The sequence below is a fragment of the Oncorhynchus kisutch genome, linkage group LG28 (genome assembly GCF_002021735.2).
Source record: "Oncorhynchus kisutch isolate 150728-3 linkage group LG28, Okis_V2, whole genome shotgun sequence".
In the NCBI taxonomy this organism is placed as follows: Eukaryota; Metazoa; Chordata; class Actinopteri; order Salmoniformes; family Salmonidae; genus Oncorhynchus; species Oncorhynchus kisutch.
Window position 1 is genome coordinate 755,181 of NC_034201.2, and position 24,057 is coordinate 779,237.

A 24,057-nucleotide genomic window follows, 5' to 3' on the forward strand; every position below is an offset into this window, starting at 1 on the left:
AGATCTTTTTCAGAGCTGATCTGAAGACCAATTAGTGAAAGAAAGATCACAATTGGGCTGCCTGTGTAAACGCAGCCTTCTTGCTCAATCTTTCAAAGGTGCATTTTTTAAATCTTTCTTACAGACTGCTTCAGCACTCACACTGTTATAAACATACACTAACAAATTCCCGTACAAAGAGACCCTCCTCCTGCCCCTGAGGGAAGATGGAATGATAAAATGGATTTCTGTGTGTGTGTGCGCATGTGTGGTGTATGTCTGTGTGTATCAGGGGGTAGATAACATCTCATAGCAGTAGCAGAGTGGAGGGGGGGGGGGGGGGGGGGGGGTCATTCCTCCACCTGTGTGGGAGGCTGGATTTATCAGAGCTCTGCAATGCCGCAACCACAAAAGAAACTAAACACTATTCAATCAGGCCCAGAATCATGTCTGTCACCCTATTCCTGCTTGTGCTTAGGTCTCTTGTCTCTTCTCACTGACTGATTGGCTATTCTCTCTTTGTACCCAGCCTGAGAACCTTCTGCTTGCCTCCAAGTCCAAGGGTGCTGCAGTGAAGCTGGCAGACTTCGGCCTGGCCATCGAGGTTGAGGGGGAACAACAAGCCTGGTTCGGTAATGGCTTATGGCTGATATTAGTCGTAATTACACGCACAAAAAATGTAATAAACTGAAATGCAAATAAGGAATGGCTTCTAAAGCAGGTCTACTTATGCAAGATTTAAGATATAATCAGCAGGGAAACTGCATAGGGGGTCACATAGTGTCATCAAAGAAGAAGAATGGGTTTTCTGAGCACAAAGAATTCCAGTCGCAATCTTCAGAGGGAAATAGATAATGAAAAGACTCCCGTGGAATCCAATCAAAACAACTCTTTGCCTCGAACATCCTCAATTAAATAAAAAAAACAGCAACTCTGGAGAAATAGCAACCACTAAAAACAAACGGACATATCATTAAAAAAACACCATCAAGAAAGGAAAAATGACTTCCGCAGCACCATGACTACAACAGGGGAAACAGAAGACGGGCTGCTTGTTTTATTTATGAATTGTCATCCAGAAGTAGAAATGTCACCACAGCGTCATCCAGACTCGTTAGTAGTGAGGCCTGCTGTGTAAAACCGTCTTGTTGGAATAGGTTAGGTACAGCTCATTTTTCATCACTCTGCTCTAACTAACCTAACTGACTGACTGGTGCTGCCTTGTGATTGGTGCCCTTAGGTCCAAAACAGGGCCGTGCACAGACCTTTCCAGGGGCAGGTGCTCAAAATGGAAAAAAACACCTCTTATTTTTACATTTTTGTTATTTCTGCAAAAACACACTCATTCATTGCAAATTGTGAGCAAGATAGTGCCTTTTAAAGAAATGACGGTCACAGAAAATCTATGATTTTTAATCCAGCCAATCCCATGAGCCCCTGGGATAGGAGCTCTCTCTTAACCAGGATGGAAGTCTCTCTGCTGTTCCAATGCTGTAGTTTTCTGTGCCTGCTTGAGGATGTCCTCAGTCATTTCTCACAGTGCCTCTCTTTCAGAAGTTTCTTCAGCCTGCCCCACGGGACTGTGCTGTGTTCAAAGACACACGGAGCAGAACGTCCGGTGAACAGGTCCGGGTTCCATAGCTGCAGGCAGAACAACAGAAACTGGATCAGCAGCACGACTAGAGCTGTGGCGGTCACAAAATTTACTGCACGGCCAGGTGGACTAGGGACGGGGACAGCCAGGTAGTCCTGAGGCATGGTCCAAGTCTTCCAGGAGGGGAGAGAGAGAGAGAGAGAGATGGGAAAATTAGAGGGAGCGTTCTTAAGATCACACAGGACACCAGATCAGACAGGAGAAATGCACCAGATAGGACAGTCTGACCCTAGCCCCCCGGCACATAAACTATTGCAGCATAGACACTGAGGACTGAGACAGGGTGGATCGGGGGACACTGTGGCCCCATCCGACGATACCCCTGGGCAGGGCCAATCAGGCAGAATATAACTCCACCCACTTTGTCAAAACATAGCCCCCACACCACCAGAGGGATGTCAACAGACCACCAACTTACTACCCTGACACAAGGCGGAGTATAGCCCATGAAGATCTCCCCCACCACAAGAGCCTGAGAAGACGCAAGACCGGACAGGAAGATAACGTCAGTGACTCAACCCACTCGAGTCGAGTATAACGGGGGAATAAAAGCCTGGCTAGACGTGATGCACGCCTCCTAGAGACGGCATGGGAGAGCGCTAGCAAGCCAGTGACAGCTCCCGTAACAGGGTCAGAGACAGAGAATCCCAGTGAAGAGAGGGGCGCAAGCCAGGCAAAGACAGCAAGGGTGGGTTTGTCACTCCAGTGCCTTGCCGTTCACCTTCGCACCCCTGGGCCAGACGACACTCAATCATAGGACCTGATGAAGGGATGATTCTTCATTAAAGACTTAAAGGTTGAGTCTGTGTCTCTCTATTGGGTCGGCAGACCATTCCATAAAAAATGTTGCTCTATAGGAGAAAGCCCTGCCTGCAGCGGTTTGCTTAGAAATTCTACTGTAGGAGTAAGCAGGCCTGCGTCTTGTGACCGTCGTGTACGTGCAGATGTACGGCAGGACCAAATAGGAGAGAAAGGTAGGGGCAAGTCCATGTAACACTTTTGTAGGTTAGCAGATAAACCTTGAAATCAGCTAGGGCCTTAAACAGGAAGCCAGAGGAGAAATATGATACATTTTTTCACACACCTTCACGAGTATGGTCTCAGTAGTATGATGGGGTCTAAAAGCAGACTGTCTTCAGGAAGGCAGTGAGTTGCTGAGCAAAAGCATTTTCAAAACAAGTGTTCGGAGGAATGGGAGATTTGACATGTGCCGATAGTTTGCCTTTTTCAGGAGATCATCCAAGTAGAGGAGTGCTGTAGCACCCCCTGAAACATCAAAAAATAAGAAAAAAATCACAAAAGTGTTGATGGATTGGGCCTTTAATAGTCCTGTATTTGCGACCGATATAGCCGTATGTAGCGCAGGCAAAATGTATTATTATAATCCTGCACCACCCGGTTGACAAAATGTTTTTTATCAAACGATGATACTTACATTATGTTCACCACTTACAAGATCCACTGTCAATGACGGTACAGCGTCTTCAAGATCAGCTTCCTGGCAAGACCCATCGAATGTTCTCCCCGATTGACAAAGCAACTTTGCCCGAAATGTGGACTGCACACACATGACCTGATGTTGATTTTCTGTTCGGCCTGTCCACCCGAAATGTGGACTGCACACACATGACCTGATGTTGATTTTCTGTTCGGCCTGTCCACCCGAAATGTGGACTGCACACACATGACCTGATGTTGATTTTCTGTTCGGCCTGTCCACCCGAAATGTGGACTGCACACACATGACCTGATGTTGATTTTCTGTTCGGCCTGTCCACCCGAAATGAAAAGTTGCCACTGCTGTCGTATGTCTTCATTCTTTAGAAAATAGTGCAGCGCAAAATTTACACTGACTTCCAGTAACAACACAATGTGGTTTGCCGGCATGCTAGCAAGTAGCTTGCTAGCCGACAGTCGCACCACACATGAAAGGTTACCAGTATTTTTGGTAGTTTGTTCTGCTTGAGCTTACGGTTTGTAAACAAAGCCAATGCAAGGCATAGGCGCACGTGTTGTTGGTTTTAAGCCGGTACATATTTAAATGATTAAACCATTGGTGTATTACATTTCCATCATCATGTTCAACTTAATAAAAAACATGGTTTCCCCATCTCAAGAGGTTAAATAAAACAATGACTATAGTAAGTGCCTATTAAGTGCCAAATAAGGTATAAGGGTTGAACTTAACAGGGTTGACGAGTTCATCTTAGAGCTAAAATATGTAACTTCTGTCATTCTCATTGAAAGCAAGTCTAAGAAGCGGCAGATCTGTTCTATGTGTATTATTTCTATAATTATTTTTATTTCTTAAGTTTTGTTTTTGCGTCTTTTACTTTTGGTTTTGTACACCAGATTCAAATAGAGGATACAATGATTCAAATAGCTGAAAATAGAGGTGTGATAACATGCGTCTTGGTGAGAGGTGTAGGAGTCAGGCGCAGGAGAGCAGGGATGTCTGAGAAGCGTGTTTTAATAATATAGTCCACCAATACAAACGGCACAGAAAGAAATCCCAAAACTACGCTCTCGAATACTCGTGCAAACACACAGAGGAACAAACACAGTTCCGACACTTTACATACCCGTGCGTAATAGCGAAAAAACAACAAACATCAAATACAATCGCGCGCAATACACACAAGTCTAATCCTGCACGAATTACGGCAGGTAACAGGTGCCCTATATACCAACAGAAATCAAAGCAATTGAAAACCAGGTGTGAAAAGGAACACAGACAAAACAACCAGAAAAAGAAAAAGGGATCGGTAGCGGCTAGTAGACCGGCGACGCCGAGCGCCGAGCGCCGCCAGAACAGGGAGAGGAGTTACCTTCGGTAGAAGTCGTGACAAGAGGATACAATGATTCAAACAGCGGTTTAGAGGATACAATGATTCAAACAGCGGTTTAGAGGATACAATGATTCAAACAGCGGTTTAGAGGATACAATGATTCAAACAGCGGTTTAGAGGATACAATGATTCAAACAGCGGTTTAGAGGATACAATGATTCAAACAGCGGTTTAGAGGATACAATGATTCAAACAGCGGTTTAGAGGATACAATGATTCAAACAGCGGTTTAGAGGATACAATGATTCAAACAGCGGTTTAGAGGATACAATGATTCAAACAGCGGTTTAGAGGATACAATGATTCAAACAGCGGTTTAGAGGATACAATGATTCAAACAGCGGTTTAGAGGATACAATGATTCAAACAGCGGTTTAGAGGATACAATGATTCAAACAGCGGTTTAGAGGATACAACGATTCAAACAGCGGTTTAGAGGATACAATGATTCAAACAGCGGTTTAGAGGATACAATGATTCAAACAGCGGTTTAGAGGATACAATGATTCAAACAGCGGTTTAGAGGATACAATGATTCAAACAGCGGTTTAGAGGATACAATGATTCAAACAGCGGTTTAGAGGATACAATGATTCAAACAGCGGTTTAGAGGATACAATGATTCAAACAGCGGTTTAGAGGATACAATGATTCAAACAGCGGTTTAGAGGATACAATGATTCAAACAGCGGTTTAGAGGATACAATGATTCAAACAGCGGTTTAGAGGATACAATGATTCAAACAGCGGTTTAGAGGATACAATGATTCAAACAGCGGTTTAGAGGATACAATGATTCAAACAGCGGTTTAGAGGATACAACGATTCAAACAGCGGTTTAGAGGATACAATGATTCAAACAGCGGTTTAGAGGATACAATGATTCAAACAGCGGTTTAGAGGATACAATGATTCAAACAGCGGTTTAGAGGATACAATGATTCAAACAGCGGTTTAGAGGATACAATGATTCAAACAGCGGTTTAGAGGATACAATGATTCAAACAGCGGTTTAGAGGATACAATGATTCAAACAGCGGTTTAGAGGATACAACGATTCAAACAGCGGTTTAGAGGATACAATGATTCAAACAGCGGTTTAGAGGATACAATGATTCAAACAGCGGTTTAGAGGATACAATGATTCAAACAGCGGTTTAGAGGATACAATGATTCAAACAGCGGTTTAGAGGATACAACGATTCAAACAGCGGTTTAGAGGATAGAATGATTCAAACAGCGGTTTAGAGGATACAATGATTCAAACAGCGGTTTAGAGGATACAATGATTCAAACAGCGGTTTAGAGGATACAATGATTCAAACAGTGGTTTAGAGGATACAACGATTCAAACAGCGGTTTAGAGGATACAATGATTCAAACAGCGGTTTAGAGGATACAATGATTCAAACAGCGGTTTAGAGGATACAATGATTCAAACAGCGGTTTAGAGGATACAATGATTCTCTACGCTTTACTTGCTTGTTTGTCACAAACTGAAATTATGTGAACTATTAGAATTTTTGCAACCAGGAAATGGTGGAGCTATTTCTGCATAGTGCATCTTTACTAAATCAGACATAAATCCCTCTGTGACAGGGGAAATGGAAGGTTGTTGTGTGCAACAGGGAGGAGCAATTGAATGTAAGCTTTTTTTAAAACATGACATTTTTAAAACATTTTGAGCCTGTATATCTATGGGTAACAATTTTGTGAAGTGTTATGATCAAACAACTCAGTTTACTGCCAAAAAAGAGTAGAACCACCTGCTTTTACACCATATTTTCATGATTATATGTTCAATGTTTCTTTTGAAAAAATCATTTCTAAAGGAATGGTTTGACCATATTAAAACGAGAGTTCAGTTCATGTAACAGGGTTGACTGAAAATGAATCACAATTTGTGTTGTCACTAATCACATTAAGGAAATAATACTCTTCAGAAATGACTTTGTGCACAGATGCAGAAAATGCAGAATTTTGGTACTTTAGCAAGTATTTTGTTCACATTAAAAATCTGATTTATCGAAATCCCTTTTTGGTCTATATTAAAGGGCACTTCATTGAATATAACAGCCTAAAAAGGAATTCCTTTGGTTGAACGACCCATATACATTTTAAAACTAGGAACTAGGAATGTCTTTTAGTTTTCAGTTCATTTTTAATGAACCAGAGGACACTTATCCAATACCCACAATTCATTTTTACAGACGTACATCTCTTCGATCAGGATGATTTTCTGAAACCCCTGGCTGGTTGATATATTTTTTATATTTTCTAAGAACTGCTGGTGGAGCTGTCAGATCCAGCTCTGCTGCTTCATTATAATCAGGGTTGGGGATTGGGTAATGACATGTAATCATTTACATGTCATTTGATTAAAAACTTAGTTGAACTGTAATCCGTTACATTACTAGCAAAAATATTGTAATCCGATTACAGATACTTTTGAAAAAACGAAATAATTACTCATTGGATTACTTTTGTAAAAAATTAAACCTTATGAAACCTTTCTGTTTTCTCAATGACATTCAATTCAGGATGGAGAAAAATGTGTAGGTTTAAGTTTGTTCCACCTGAGCAAGTCTGAGCACAAGTCAGAGACCACTATGATGACACAACAAATGCCTATAATGGCTCCTTTGGATCCTTTGTCTTTTTCGAATGCCTCTTGAGGGGAAAGTAACTGAAAGTAATCCGATTAACTGAAGGTAATCCAAAAGTAATGTTACTGATTACAATTTTGGACAGCTGACTAGTAACCGCAACTGATTAAGTTAAAAAAGTAACTTACCCAACACCTCATTCTATACACATTACACATTCATGGAAATGAGTCTCGATATTTCAACCTTTCCTTTGTTCACAGTGTGTCAAACCCCAGGCTGGTTCCATGGGTCTGGAGAATAAATGGAGGGATGTATTCTTCTTCACTGTTTTGATGATTGATATATACAGTAATCCATAACCTATCCAAGTAGCAAGCAACCTTGTTAACTGTCAGTGATAATCATTTCACATGATTATTAGTGGATCTGCTGGGACACGTTCGGGACAAAACAAGGATGGAACATGAGAAGATGACGTGAACCCTTAAAATGAGAGTGAAATAACGGTCTCATCACTCCTCATAAAGAGTTTAACGTCCAGACTTACTGTAGAACGTTAGAAACCCGTCTGGTTAAGGTAGGTAATAAGGATATGGACTGCATACCACAGATGAAGCCCTATTGAGAGAAATGTGAGGCAGGCGGCCCCAGGAACCTGTGGATGATGTTAAGTTAATTACTCTCTCTTAACATTCCGGGGGAAGATAATAATCAGAGAAGTTCTCTCTAACACTGTGCTCTGTTCTTGGTTTGTGACAGAATACTAAGTTCTCAAGGAAGACTTCTGTCTTTTCTTTGTTATATTGCGACGAAGGTTGAAGTATTCTATGCATTCAAGAATTTGAAGATGGTTATCGCTCATCACTTTACTGCACTGTATTACAGTATATAATGGATTGATATGGTTAGTGTCACTTCACACCTAAAACAACATGTGCATTTGATCGAAACCTATATCTATATGTATTGTATAGCATTACGATACCAGTATTTAGATTGTTATATGGAGCTATACTTTATCACCCTTCTGGAACTTTATAAAATGGTCCGTTTGGATCCTAGATGTGATTCAAGATAATCCACGATTAATGCCTGTGGTTTATCAATCCCCTGTCTCACAGCCCATCCAGGAAATTCATCAACTTAATCTCCAATGGGAGAAAGCACCTCCACATTATTTTCCATTGCTTGTTGCCTAACATTTGATTTCAACAGAGCTGTGTTATCTGTGACTATTTGCCTCTGTCTGGATGTGATGCAGGCTTTGCAGGGACACCTGGCTACCTGTCTCCTGAGGTCCTGAGGAAGGACCCATATGGCAAAGCTGTGGACCTGTGGGCTTGTGGTAAGCAGGGCGGCTTTCAGATATCCACCTCTTTCCTTGTTTGTTTTTGTCTACATCTGAGTTGCTTCTCCCTACAGAAAGCATGACATAGACTTCACACCTGATGTGATGAGTTTCCTCACTTATACAACTTTGTCTTTATTTTGTCTCAGTTGGCCAGACTGGGGATTGCTTCAGATTCTAACCTACTAGAGTTATGTTGACCAAAGAAACTATGATTTAGTGCACCAGTTTATTTATGGGGGCCTGTTGGTTTCATCCCAAGGTGCAGAGATGAGTTCTCTGTCAGAGCAGAGGAGAGAAGGCAGCCGTGCATTGATCTGATCTGAGCTCTCTCTACACTCTTAGGGTTTCAAAAGGGTACTTTTAAGTTCCAGGTAGAACCCTTTTTAGTTCCAGGTAGAACCCTTTTTTGGTTCCAGGTAGAACTCTTTTGGGTTCCATGTAGAACCCTCTGTGGAAAGGGTGCTACATGGAACCCAAAAAGGTTCTACATAGAACCAAAAAGGGTTCTACCTGGAACAGCCGAAGAACCCTTTTTGGTTCTAGATAGCACCTTTTTTTCCTAAGAGTGTATGTCTATGTACATACTGTACCACAGGGCCTCTGTGTCAACAAGGTGGCAGAATTCACGCTTCAATTGGCCCTCCTCTGGTCTATATTTTATTGATTTATTTATCCGTTATTTTATATTTAGATAGACGATTGAAATTATACCCGATGTGTGAACAACTTTTACCCAGAACGTAGTACGTGTATATAATCAATATCATATGAATCATATGTAAACATGATATAAACTTTGACAATATGTAGTGGTACAGGAACTTTCCACATTGCGCATTTGTCACATGCTTCCTCAACAGCAGGTGTCGACCACAGGAGGTTGGTGGCACAGTTATCGGGGAGGACGGGCTTGTGGTAATGGCTGGTTGGACTCAATGGAATGTATCAAATACAACAAAAATACTATTTCCAGGTGTTTGATGCCATTCCATTTTGCACCGTTCCTGACATTAGTATGTCCTCCCTTCAGCAGCCTCCTGTGGTGTAGACGAACAGTGAAATGCTAGCTTACAGGCCCTTCCAAGCAATAAGGAATAAATACACAATGAGTAAGGGTAAATTGGCTATATACACGAGGTACCGGTAGCGAGTCGATGAGCAGGGGTACTAGGTAATTGAGCTAGCTATGTACTGTACATATAGGTAGGGGTAAAGTGACCTGACAACAGGAGAAGTAATAAGCAGTGGTAACAGTGTATGTGATGTGTCAAAATAGTTAGTGCAAAGTAGGTCAATGCAGATAGTTTGGGTGGTCATTTGGTTAACTATTTAGCAGTCATGTGGCTTGGGGGTTGAAGCTGTTCAGGGTGCTGTTGGTTCCAGACTTGGTACACTGGTACCGCTTGCCATGCGGTAGCAGGGGGAACAGTTTGTGACTTGGGTGTCCTGGAGTCATTGACAATTTGTAGCGGCTTCCTTTGACACCACCCTGGATGGCAGGGAGCTCAGCCTCAGTGATGTGCTGGGCCGAAAGAACTACCCTTTTGAGCGCCAAGGAGTTGCCATACCAAGCGGTGATGCAGCCAGTCAAGATGCTCTCAATGGTGCAGCTGTAGAACCTTTTTGAGGGTCTTGTCAAATCTTTTCAGTTTCCTGAGGGGGAGAAAGCATTGTCGTGCATGTTAATTAATGGACCATGTTAATTCCTTAGTGATGTGGACACCGAGGAATGTGAAGCTCTTGCCCCGCTCCACTACAGCCCTGTAGATGAGGATGTGAGCGTGCTTGGCCCTCCGTTTCCTGTAGTCCAAGATCAGATCTTTGTCTGGCTGACGTTGAGGGAGAGGTTGTTGTCCGACATAATCTAGAATGAGCAGTTTAACCTCGTGGTTTGATATTTTTTTTTTTAAAGGAGAAGGCCCATCGCTATGCATGGCTGTATTTCTCTGCCTTTTGTTATTGACCTTGAGATGCATGTGGGCTTCATGGCCAATGGGTTCATGGCCAATGGGTTCATGGCCAATGGGTTCATGGCCAGGCTTCGGGGGAGTGAGAGGAAGTCACAGGATACATACGGTTGATGGCTAAGGGGGGCGACAGTGTGGGAATGAGGGAGTAGAAGAGAATGGACAGAGGAGGGGTGTATGGAAGACATACAGTGAGGTCCAAAATTATTGGCACCCTTAATAAATAGGTGAAAAACCTATAATTATACAACTAACCATTTTTGTATGCAAAACTATATTATTTTATACTAATACAATTTCTCAGATTTCTTTTTTTTTTCTGGCAAAATCTAAAAGATAGTTGGTCAAAATGATTGGAACCCTTGCATTCAATACCATTCAATACCTCACCTTGCAAGGCTAACACACTGAGCCTTTTTCTAAATTGTCATGAGATTGGAGAACAGATTGGGAGAGATCTTAGACCCTTCTTTGCTCATCTTTATCAAGGTTGCCAATAATTATGGACCCCACTGTACACACAGGGTACACTACTTCTGCAGCACCTTTTCTTTTCAACAAACATAGAGATATTCATGTAAACACACACGCATGCGCGCACACACACACACACACGCACACACACACACACACACACACGCACACACACACACACACACGCATGCATACACACAAACACACACGCACACGCACACACGCACACACACGCACACACACACACACACACGCACACACACACACACACGCACACACACACACACACACACACACACACACACACACACACACACACACACACACACACACACACACACACACACACACGCACACACGCACACACACACACACACTGTACATACATATATACATGAGTGATCAAGGTTCAGATGTATTGATTTCTACAGCACCTTTTATTTTCACCAAAGGTAGATAGATGTATGTGCTGTATGCTAGTTCATTCTTGAGTAACTGGAGTGATGGACAGTCTCCTATTGTGTAGTGATGTATATTGTCTGTACAGGTGTGATCCTGTACATCTTGCTGGTGGGCTACCCTCCGTTCTGGGATGAGGACCAGCACAGACTGTACCAGCAGATCAAGGCTGGGGCCTACGATGTGAGTCACATCCCTCCTGTTCTTAACAATACGATATTACTTTGTAGCTCACGGCTGCTGGGGAACAGTTGAAATGCAGTGTCTCTTCAGGATTGTGTAATGCACTAGTTTCCAAGTAGATGAATCATCTTCAATTCAGTGCCTGGTATAATTGTGGCATTCTGCTGGGAGGAAAAAAATATCTGCATGTTAGTATCCCATGGCACACTCCTCCCTTTCTTGTTCCGCTACTCTGCCTACAGACTTCGGGAAATCGTTTGTATTGTATACTAGTATACACAAATACAGTCACTGTCCCATTCATTGGAACGACGTCTGTGATTTCTGTCCAAAACGGACACATTGCAGGACATATTATTTTCTCCGGAAGCTAAAATCTGTCAAGGACATTTTGTCTTTTAATCCGTTAAGCGATAGCTTTAGTGATAGCAGGGAGGCTGAAAGAGGCTGGCCATCTGTTAGCTACAAGGCTAGATGTTATCACAATGTAGATTGCTGATTGACAAAGGTGCGTGTATTGTTGTCATCCCAGCCTGTTTACTGTGGCTGACATGGCACACTCTACACTTTCTTATTCCTCTACTCTGACTACAGACTTTGGAGAATCGTTTGGGAAAGGGATTTTTGCTCATTCGAATATCATCACCAGCTTTATATTCCCACAATTGATTTATATGTAAAGGCCATCAGCTCTGTGATATGTCTCCTCTTACATGTACTGTAGTTCCCCTCGCCTGAGTGGGACACTGTTACTCCAGAGGCGAAGGATCTCATTAACAAGATGTTGACGATCAACCCTGCCAAGCGCATCACAGCCTCTGAGGTCCTCAAGCACCCGTGGATCTCAGTGAGTGCAGAGCGAGCACGTCCACACATTCTCACGATGGCCACGAGGTGCGGTAGGATTCAGCCCTGTATCGAACCGGGCATGACTTTTGTTTCTCCTTCTCTCTCTCTCTCTCTCTCTCTCTCTCTCTCTCTCTCCTCTCCTCTCTCTCTCTCCTCTCCTCTCCTCTCCTCTCCTCTCCTCTCCTCTCCTCTCCTCTCCTCTCCTCTCCTCTCCTCTCCTCTCCTCTCCTCTCCTCTCCTCTCCTCTCCTCTCCTCTCCTCTCCTCTCCTCTCCTCTCCTCTCCTCTCCTCTCCTCTCCTCTCCTCTCCTCTCCTCTCCTCTTCTCTCTCTCTCTCTCTCTCTCTCTCTCTCTCTCTCTCTCTCTCTCTCTCTCTCTCCTCTCCTCTCCTCTCCTCTCCTCTCCTCTCCTCTCCTCTCCTCTCCTCTCCTCTCCTCTCCTCTCCACTCCACTCCACTCCACTCCTCTCCTCTCCTCTCCTCTCCTCTTCTCTTCTCTCTACAGCACCGCTCCACTGTGGCCTCCTGCATGCACAGACAGGAGACGGTGGAATGCCTGAAAAAGTTCAACGCCAGAAGAAAGCTGAAGGTATTGCAGAGCTCCCAGGGAGCAAAATGAAGTGTCGATATGATACTGGAACGTTAACATGGTCATCTCTGTATTGCCCAGAAATATCCGTGAGGGGGTTTGAACCCAATAGGGCGGTTTGAATGAGGATGGAAATTTGATCAAGGCAAAATGGCCTTCATGGCGCGATCTATTGAGGCAAAATGTCTTTCATTAGACGAGTCCATGGTTCAAGATGTGAGGACGTCTCTTTGTTTGATTTGTCTCACGTGGAAGCTATCTAATGCATTTGGTTTTGTACTTAGGGCTTTTGTGTTTGCCCTCTTACACAACCCCTTTCAGGCAGATCCATTGAATTGTAATGCATTCAGCTTCCACTTAAGAAATCGGAACGACCTACACCTTAAAACTAACGAATTGTGATATTCATGCAGTGACACCAACTGCTTTTTGAATAGAGATTGCCCATGCACATTTCATTTGGCGCTGTTAAGACAGAAAATGTTGAAGTACTCTAGGTCATCACATTGACAGTAAGCAGCAATCCAAGCTGTTGATAATACATGTGAGCATCCTACTCGAGCTGTTAATGCTATATTCTAGCCAAGAACACGGTAGAGTATAAACTCTCATTTTTCATGAATCCCTTTGTTCTTTCATCTTATGTAACAATCCATCTCTCTTTGTTCAAAGGGTGCCATTCTCACCACCATGTTGGCGACCCGAAACTTCTCCGGTAAGTCATGTAGAGGTGCCCTGTCGAACGGTCCTCCTCTCCATTCATGAGTGGGCTTAATAATCGGCCATTAAGCTGACACTTTTATCCAAAAGCGACATACATGCATGCTTCGTTTTTTTAAAACTTTTTTTTTTAAACGTACGGGTGGTCCCGGGAATCAAACCCACTGCCCTGGCATTGCAAGCGCCATGCTCTACCAACGGAGCTACAGACTAGAGGACAGCTTAACAGTGTCCCTAGGGAGGTCGCTATCCTAGAGGAGTGACATGGTCTCAGATGGCTGCTCCTAGACTAGGGGGGGGGGGGGGGGGGGGGCTCCAAGCCCATGGAACAGGGAGGAGATGATGACAGCCTGTGGAACTCACTGGTCATGCATCAGGACACTTCCCCATTCCAGTTGACACTCCCCTGTCAGACACTTTGGCCCGGATATACCAACACATTCACTGTCCCATTCATTGGAACGACGTCTGTGATTTCTGTCCAAAACGACACATTGTAGGACATATTATTTTCTCCAGAGACTAAAATCTTTCAAGGACATTTTGTGTTTTAATCCGTCAAGCAATAGCTTTAGTGATAGTAGGGAGGCTGAAAGAGGCTGGCCATCTGTTAACTAAAAGGCTAGTTGTTATCACAATGTAGATTGTTGATTGACAAAGGTGCATGTGTTGTTGTCATCCCAGCCCACTTACTGTGGCTGAGCCATCTGCTATTGGATCCTCAGTCCCTCCATGACTTCACTCAGATGGTTCTGTGCCATAGAATCCACCGCTGAACTAGTGGAACATCATGTGGCTATTTACCATCCCTATGTTGCTGTAATCTGCAATGTTCTGTCAAAATCCTCTCATTTATTATACTCCTCTTGGTTACAAGGAAGGGACGGCTTGATGAACGAGCCACAGTTGAACATTGTTTTGGAGAAAAAAAAATCTAAGCAGAGATGGAGGGATCCCCTTCCAATCTCACAGTTTATACATCTCTACCAATCTCCATCCAGCAGAGTTTATCTCCCCTCATAGCTCCATATAACCATTCTTATATTAAAGAAGTAGACCTGAAGGGGACAGCAGGGGAAATGAATAGCAGTGAGGGGACATCTTTAAATGGGCAGGCATTCTCATACCAGTCAGGAATAGATCCCCACCCTATATCTCCCACCTGCCAGGGAATTCTGTCTGAAAGCCAAGCCCCCACAGCGTTGACCCTAGAATCCTTGTGGATTTAAAACCATCTCAGCACCTCTAACCACTACCATTCATCTTTCCTTTTTTCCCCGGTCTATCTTTACCCTCCAGATAGCCATTGATAACTACAGTCCACAGATACTGTATAAGGCAAGATGACCACTTCATGCCTATTTACAATAATGATAATGTCGCTGGAGCCAAATCTCCCCTTTAAGCTTTTAATAGCCTTTTTTTCTAGCCTATTAACTTCTCCTATTATGCTTGGGGTGGGTCGGAAGTGCTGTGGAAACACTGGTCCAAGGCCAGATTTGCTTTTAAGATGGTAAATAGTGCGATTTGGATTAGGGTAGAGAAAGCGGACCTCAGGTCAGTGCTTGGGGTTACCAGAGCCATTCCACTGCAGACGGGGAGCAGACCAGGGGGAAATCCCATCGGCGTACAGCCACAACCCCTCACAGCCCCCAGCAGCAGAAGAGATTTGGGGTCACAGTGCCAGGGAGCTAGGGGGCTGCGAGGCGGGGATCAGGCTACGCCCCAGCTGACGAGAGGCCAGACGAGAGGCCATGCTCCACACAGCCCTGGCCCACTCCAGGGCTAAAATTAGTAGCCATGTTGTTGAAAATAAAGTGGGGGAAACACCCTGGCTCAGCTCTCATAGAGAGGACATCAAATAAATGATTCCAGCTCAGAGACGAGGAGGAGAGGAAGGGAAGAGGATAGGTGGAGGGAGCGGGCAACAAAATGGACCAGAGCACTAGGAATAACAGGACGTGATGTACTGTATGGATCATAGCCAAACTCTAGAGAGTGAGGGAGTGGGGCTGGAATGTGCCCATGGTATCTCCCTATCTCAAGTGCTCCTATATCACGGATCCCTCTCACCCACCCAGCCAGCCTCTGTAGCAGAGCCCAGTCTGGTTCACCAGAACCTCTGGTGTTACCCTACAGAGTAAATCATTTGAAATTTGTGTTTTTCTATTTCTGTTTTTACTGTGCTTTATTTCCCTAAAAACTCTTATTTGACCAGTTGAATGACCTGAGAGAACAACTCTTCAACAACCCGTTTGGTTCGGATGCTACTACGGACTCTTTCGGCAATATCATTGTCTCATCCGAGTTTATGATCAGTGGAGAGCAGGAAGAGGGCTTGGATTTGAAGAAAATATCACATTTGATTTCCCAGAGACACCTGGATCTGATTTACTCCATTTTCTTCTAACTCTTTTTATTTTTTGCGTTCGACTGAGTGTTGGCCATGCCCTTCGCCCTCCTCTTCTGGGCTTTCGTGCCCTTTTTGATCGCCCTGTCCCTGTTTCTCTTTGTGTCCCGCGCAGGAGGTAACAAGGCCAACAAGAAGACGGATGGTGTGAAGGTAGGGCTCCAGCTCCACAGGGATCTCTTCTCACCGTGGAATAAACCTGACCTGGAGGAGGGCTTTTGGAGGCTAGCCGTTTAGTGTATATAACACCTGCTGTCGATAGACCATTATCATTTCAAAATCTGGCCGTTATTCAACATGTTGTGAAAGGTGAAAGGTGCTTTCACGTTAAAAGCTTCACTTGCGAAATGGAATAATCCAACATGCTCTTTGAAAACGTCTGAACACAGATCTAAGTACAATATGGGATTATGGGAGTTTGACTGTTTGCTCCATTCTTTCTGAACATGCTGGCCCCACCCAAAGCCCTGATCTCCTCCAGTGTACAGAACTGGAGCTGCTAATAGCCCCCGCTTCCCTGTTTGTTTGCCCCCATACACAGTCTATTGTCTCGGCCCCATGCCTTGGTGTGAGACTGGGCGGTGGAGTGGAGAGGTGTTATGTTTAGTTTTGCCCTCATGTCACACTGTTCAGATGCACAGAGACAGCTGGCGGGGAAGCAGTCCAAGTTCAGTCATCTTCCTTGACATAAGTCCAAAGTTGTAAACACACACCTTGCCTGTTCTTTCCAAACGGGCGGACAAATTCCCCTACCGACATATGCAGTAGCACACAGGAGAACAGAAGATTCATTTCAACTCTGTTCGACAATATGCTTTGCTGCAACACCATCCAATGTTCAGCATATTGTCAGTTAGATAGGTAGCTAATGAGATTAGCGCTTGGACATCTTTTCAGTTTGAGAGCCAAAAGGAGAGAGAGTCTGTCTGTTTATTGATGTCGTTCGTCTGTTCCAGTATTATGAGTCTGTTTTGTGAGTTAGTGTGTGTGAGATACTATATACATGTATCAGGGGATATGCTCCACCTGTGGTAATCCCCAGCCAGTCCAGTCCAGGGTGTCTGATACTGGGATAAGTGAGGCATGCTGCTGGCCACTCAGCCCTGCCACCTCTGCCTTATCAAAGGCATTCCTCCCTGACCACAGCCCTGCCTGGCCCGGAGGTTTCCTTAATGACACGCCGCCGTACGGCCTGCCAACCAGACGGCTCCGAGAGGTGTCCGGGGGGAGACGACAAGGGCACCGTGGCAATACGAACCCCAAACACACACCAACACCTTCAGCCTCAAACCCACCCACCCAACCACACATACACACACGTCCTCCCTCTGCAGCATGGAGGTGTCCCTCTCCTCCCTCTGTTGCTCCCTGGCTTCCGTCTCCATCTCATCCTGTGTGTTCCTGTCTAACCTCTTCTCATTTCTCTTCCAGAAAAGGAAGTCCAGTTCCAGCGTCCAGCTGATGGTGAGTGTGACCCCCCCCCCCTCCACCCCCCTCCACCCCCCCATCCTCTTGACAGCGCGTCTCTGCCGCGTCCAGCTGATGGTGAGTGTGACCCCCCCCCCCTCCACCCCCCTCCACCCCCCCATCCTCTTGACAGCGCGTCTCTGCCGCGTCCAGCTGATGGTGAGTGTGACCCCCCCCCCCCCCTCCACCCCCCCACCCCCCCCATCCTCTTGACAGCGCGTCTCTGCCGCGTCCAGCTGATGGTGAGTGTGACCCCCCTCCCCCCCCCTCCACCCCCCCACCCCCCCATCCTCTTGACAGCGCGTCTCTGCCGCGTCCAGCTGATGGTGAGTGTGACCCCCCCCCCCCCTCCACCCCCCCACCCCCCCCATCCTCTTGACAGCGCGTCTCTGCCGCGTCCAGCTGATGGTGAGTGTGACCCCCCCCCCCCCCCCACCCCCCCCATCCTCTTGACAGCGCGTCTCTGCCGCGTCCAGCTGATGGTGAGTGTGACCGCCCCCCCCCCCCCCCCCCCCCCATCCTCTTGACAGCGCGTCTCTGCCGCGTCCAGCTGATGGTGAGTGTGACCCCCCTCCCCCCCCTCCACCCCCCCACCCCCCCACCCCCCCATCCTCTTGACAGCGCGTCTCTGCCGCGTCCAGCTGATGGTGAGTGTGACCCCTCCCCCCCCCTCCACCCCCCACCCCCCCATCCTCTTGACAGCGCGTCTCTGCCGCGTCCAGCTGATGGTGAGTGTGACCCCCCTCCCCCCCCTCCCCCCCTCCCCCCCCTCCACCCCCCCACCCCCCCATCCTCTGCCGCGTCCAGCTGATGGTGAGTGTGACCCCCCTCCCCCCCCTCCACCCCCCCACCCCCCCATCCTCTTGACAGCGCGTCTCTGCCGCGTCCAGCTGATGGTGAGTGTGACCCCCCTCCCCCCCCTCCACCCCCCCACCCCCCCATCCTCTTGACAGCGCGTCTCTGCCGCGTCCAGCTGATGGTGAGTGTGACCCCCCTCCCCCCCCCTCCACCCCCCCACCCCCCCCATCCTCTTGACAGCGCGTCTCTGCCGCGCTCGACTTTCCGCCTAACAGGGAAAGTGATAATAGCGTTTAAAAAAATCCAAACGAACCAAAGAACAAGCAAATAAAGCTGTCATTCAAAATGGAGCTGGACTTTCTTTTTGTTTTTGTGTGTGTGAACATCCCATCTCTAACGTTGCCTAATCCCTCTGCTTTTCATATGCTCTTGTGTGTGTGTGGGGGGGGGGGGGGTAACCTATCTCTCCTTCTCTAGGTTTTTACCTCCCTCCTGTTCCTCCCTCCCATATCCCACCCTACTCCTCTTACCACCCAGACCTCTGATTAACCAAATAGCCTGTTTTCTCTCTCTCTGAAAGGTGCAGACAGGCAGGAGGCCGGCTGTCTGTCCGAGGTGTGTGGTGTGTGTGTGTCTTGACTCGGATCTTCCACTCACCCTCGTGTGGAGAGAATAACACCTGCTGTAATTGAGTGTGAATCTCTGAACCTGTCTGTGTGTTGTTTCTAGGAATCCTCAGAAAGCACCAACACCACTATTGAGGATGAAGACACCAGAGGTAAGGCTATCGCTTTCCTCTCACCTCTCACAGTCTCACCACCTGCAGTCTATACGTGTTAATAGGACAGGGTGACAGCTTTCAGGAGGAATATACAGTATCTCCACTAAACCTAACAGATACCCTATGCGCATCATGTACTGTATGTTACACACACACACACACACACACACACACACACACACACACACACACACACACACACACACACACACACACACACACACACACACACACACACACACACACACACACACACACACACAGCTGTTGAGATATGGCTTTCTCTGGCTCAGAAAGTGACATTCAATAATGCTATAAATAACCCTAACACCCGCACAACATGGCTATGAATAGGTTCACTCTTACTACAGTTACAGTCCACTTACAGTGCATTCGGAAAGAATTCAAACCCCTTGACTTTTTCCACATTTTGTTACAATACAGCCTTTATTCCAGAATTGATTCAATTGTTTTTCCCCCTTATCAATCTACACACCATAATGTTTTTAGATTTTCACATTTATATAACTATTCAGACCCTTAGCTCAGTACTTTGTTGAAGCACCTTCGGCTGCGATTACAGCCTCGAGTCTCCTTGGGTTTGACGCTACAAGCTTGGCACACCTGTGTTTGGGGAGTTTCCCCCATTCTTCTCTGCAGATCCTCTCAGGCTCTGTCAGATTGGTTGCTGTACAGCTATTTTCAGGTCTCAAGTGATGCTCGACCGGGTTCAAGTCTGGGCTCTGGCTGGGCTACTCAGAGACTTGTCTCAAAGCCACTCCTCCTTTGTCTTGGCTGTGTGCTTAGGGTCGTTGTCCTGTTGGAAGGTGAACCTTCACCCCAGTCTAAGCGCTCTGGAGCAGGTTTTCATCAAGGATCTCTCTGTACTTCGCTCCATTCATCTTTCCCTCGATACTGACTAGTGTCCCAGTTCCTGCTACTGAAAAACATCCCCACAGCATAATACTGCACCACAATGCCGTGGAGATGGTGCCAGGTTTCCTCCAGGCATGACACTTGGCATTCAGTCCAAAGAGTTCAATTTTGTTTTCATCAGACCAGAGAATCTTGTTTCTTTAGGTGCCTTTTGGCAAACTCCAAGCGAGCTGTCATGTGCCCTTCCCCAGGTATGTGCCTCAATGCAATCATGTCTCAGAGCTCTACAGACAATTCCTTCGACCTCATGGCTTGATTTTTGCTCTGACATGCACTGTCAAATGAGGGACCTTATATAGACAGGTGTGTACCTTTCCAAATAATGTCCAATCAATTGTATTGACCACATACAGTGCCTTGCGAAAGTATTCGGCCCCCTTGAACTTTGCGACCTTTTGCCACATTTCAGGCTTCAAACAGGAATCAACAACAAGTGGGACACAATCATGAAGTGGAACGACATTTATTGGATATTTCAAACTTTTTTAACAAAGCAAAAACTGAAAAATTGGGCGTGCTAAATTATTCAGCCCCCTTAAGTTAATACTTTGTAGCGCCACCTTTTGCTGCGATTACAGCTGTAAGTCGCTTGGGGTATGTCTCTATCAGTTTTGCACATCGAGAGACTGACATTTTTTCCCATTCCTCCTTGCAAAACAGCTCGAGCTCAGTGAGGTTGGATGGAGAGCATTTGTGAACAGCAGTTTTCAGTTCTTTCCACAGATTCTCGATTGGATTCAGGTCTGGACTTTGACTTGGCCATTCTAACACCTGGATATGTTTATTTTTGAACCATTCCATTGTAGATTTTGCTTTATGTTTTGGATCATTGTCTTGTTGGAAGACAAATCTCCGTCCCAGTCTCAGGTCTTTTTGCAGACTCCATCAGGTTTTCTTCCAGAATGGTCCTGTATTTGGCTCCATCCATCTTCCCATCAATTTTAACCATCTTCCCTGTCCCTGCTGAAGAAAAGCAGGCCCAAACCATGATGCTGCCACCACCATGTTTGACAGTGGGGATGGTGTGTTCAGGGTGATGCGCTGTGTTGCTTTTACGCCAAACATAACGTTTTGCATTGTTGCCAAAAAGTTCAATTTTGGTTTCATCTGACCAGAGCACCTTCTTCCACATGTTTGGTGTGTCTCCCAGGTGGCTTGTGGCAAACTTTAAATGACACTTTTTATGGATATCTTTAAGAAATGGCTTTCTTCTTGCCACTCTTCCATAAAGGCCAGATTTGTGCAATATACGACTGATTGTTGTCCCATGGACAGAGTCTCCCACCTCAGCTGTAGATCTCTGCAGTTCATCCAGAGTGATCATGGGCCTCTTGGCTGGTCAGTCTTCTCCTTGTATGAGCTGAAAGTTTAGAGGGACGGCCAGGTCTTGGTAGATTTGCAGTGGTCTGATACTCCTTCCATTTCAATATTATTGCTTGCACAGTGCTCCTTGGGATGTTTAAAGCTTGGGAAATCTTTTTGTATCCAAATCCGGCTTTAAACTTCTTCACAACAGTATCTCGGACCTGCCTGGTGTGTTCCTTGTTCTTCATGATGCTCTCTGCGCTTTTAACGGACCTCTGAGACTATCACAGTGCAGGTGCATTTATACGGAGACTTGATTACACACAGGTGTATTGTATTTATCATCATTAGTCATTTAGGTCAACATTGGATCATTCAGAGATCCTCACTGAACTTCTGGAGAGAGTTTGCTGCACTGAAAGTAAAGGGGCTGAATAATTTTGCACGCCCAATTTTTAAGTTTTTGATTTGTTAAAAAGGTTTTAAATATCCAATAAATGTCGTTCCACTTCATGATTGTGTCCCACTTATTGTTAATTCTTCACAAAAAAAGACAGTTTTATATCTTTATGTTTGAAGCCTGAAATGTGACAAAAGGTCGCAAAGTTCAAGGGGGCCGAATACTTTCGCAAGGCACTGTATGTACAAGGATGATCAATGAAAACAGGATGCACCTGAGCTCAATTTTGAGTCTCATAGCAAAGAATCTGAATACTAATATAAATAAGGTGTTTCTGTTTTTGCTTTTGAATACATTTACAAAGATTTCTAAACCTGTTTTCGCTTTGTATCACGTTTCAGGTATGACCGAGATGCAGACAGTGTCGAAGAAACACATTTTAATTTCTAAACACAGGGGCAGGCAAATGACCGGTCAAAGGCAGGCAGGGGTCAGAAGTCCAGAGAAGGTGCAAAGGGTCCAGAATGGCAGGCAGGCTCAGGATCAGGGTCAGGACAGACAGGGGTCGATAATCCAGTGAGATGGGGAGAGGTATAGAACGGGAGGCAGGCTCAGGGTCAGGGCAGGCAGGGGTCAGTAATCCAGTGAGATGGGGTAAGGTATAGAACGGGAGGTAGTCTCAGGGTCAGGGAACGCAGAAGGGTCAGAACCGGGAAGGACTCGGCCACAGGAGCAAGAAACAGACAGGAGCAGGGGAACAAACGATAGCAGGTTTCAAGAACAAAACGAACTGGCAACAGACAAACAGAGAACACGGGTATAAATACACAGGGGATAATGGGGAAGATGGGCAACACCTGGAGGGGGGTGGAGACAAGCACAAAGACAGGTGAAACAGATGAGGGTGTGACACTTTGTCATTAAGGGGTATTGTGTGTAGATTGAAGCATTTTTTAAATCCATTTTAGAATAAGGCTCTAACGTAACAAAATGTGGAAAAAGGGAAGGGGTCTGAATTCGTCTGGAATGAACTGTACATGGCTACAGACTGACAACCTAACAGAGGGGGAGAGCAGATTCTAAAATCTCTACTGTATGTTTTTTGAGGCAGGTCTACTATGACAATTGACTACTGTGAAAACATTTAAGTTCATAAAGCAATACAAATAGCTACTGTATTGACTCCCATTTGATACATTGACAGCGGCAGTACCCTTATGAATGAATATGAGTATGTCTGTTAGATAACGGTTGGTGGGGGAGTTGCATAGCTATTGCTTATGTCATTAAGGGCTCCTTGAGTTTGAGCCTCCATGTTCTAGGGAATGGGAATAAATAGATAAAAAGACTGATTAAAAAATAAAAAGACCTCTATCTCTTACCAACTACACTGAACAATGAATACAAGTTATTCAGTGGTTCTTTCTCAGCTCTTAAGGTTCCCTGGAGAACTCTTGCCTGATAAAGAACCTTTGAGTTTGTGAGTTTGTGGGGTTCCTGACATGGCATCATCGGTTCTTCAGAATAAAAAATAAAAAAGACTATTTTAAATGCAATGGGGAGAACAAGTATTTGATACACTGCCGATTTTGCAGGTTTCCCTACTTACACAGCATGTAGAGGTCTGTAATTTTTAGAATAGGTACACCTCAACTGTGAGAGACGGAATCTAAAACAAAAATCCAGAAAATCACATTGTATGATTTTTAAGTAATTCATTTGCATGTTATTGCATGACGTAAGTATTTGATCACCTACCAACCAGTAAGAATTCCGACTCTCACAGACCTGTTATTTTTTCTTTAAGAAGCCCTCCTGTTCTCCACTCATTACCTGTATTAACTGTATTAACTGCACCTGTCCACACACTCAATCAAACAGACTCCAACCTCTCCACAATGGCCAAGAATAGAGAGCTGTGTAAGGACAACAGGGATAAAATTGTAGACCTGCACAAGGCTGGGATGGGCCACAGGACAATAGGCAAGCAGCTTGGTGAGAAGGCAACAACTGTTGGCGCAATTATTAGAAAATGGAAGAAGTTCAAGATGACGGTCAATCACCCTCGGTCTGGGGCTCCATGCAAGATCCCACCTCGTGGGGTATCAATGATCATGAGGAAGGTGAGGGATCAGAACTACACGGCAGGACCTGGTCAATGACCTGAAGAGAGCTGGTACCACAGTCTCAAAGAAAACCATTAGTAACACACTACACTGTCATGGATTAAAATCCTGCAGTGCACGCAAGGTCCCCCTGCTCAAGCCAGCGCATGTCCA

At 45.3% G+C, this 24,057-nt stretch overlaps 1 protein-coding gene across 2 annotated transcripts in view; it reads left to right on the forward strand.

Annotated features, from left to right (window-relative positions):
- Positions 1-24,057, forward strand: part of LOC109872573 (calcium/calmodulin-dependent protein kinase type II subunit alpha) — a 109,552-nt gene that overhangs the window by 70,651 nt on the left and 14,844 nt on the right. The window contains exons 7-15 of one of the 2 annotated variants that reach the window (XM_031808235.1): positions 509-611; positions 8,353-8,436; positions 11,431-11,525; positions 12,250-12,372; positions 12,878-12,961; positions 13,634-13,676; positions 16,207-16,244; positions 17,523-17,555; positions 19,086-19,134. In XM_031808235.1, the coding sequence (XP_031664095.1) occupies positions 509-611; positions 8,353-8,436; positions 11,431-11,525; positions 12,250-12,372; positions 12,878-12,961; positions 13,634-13,676; positions 16,207-16,244; positions 17,523-17,555; positions 19,086-19,134 (652 nt within the window). The remainder of the gene's footprint in view (positions 1-508; positions 612-8,352; positions 8,437-11,430; positions 11,526-12,249; positions 12,373-12,877; positions 12,962-13,633; positions 13,677-16,206; positions 16,245-17,522; positions 17,556-19,085; positions 19,135-24,057) is intronic. The other variant, XM_031808236.1, reaches the window with a different exon arrangement.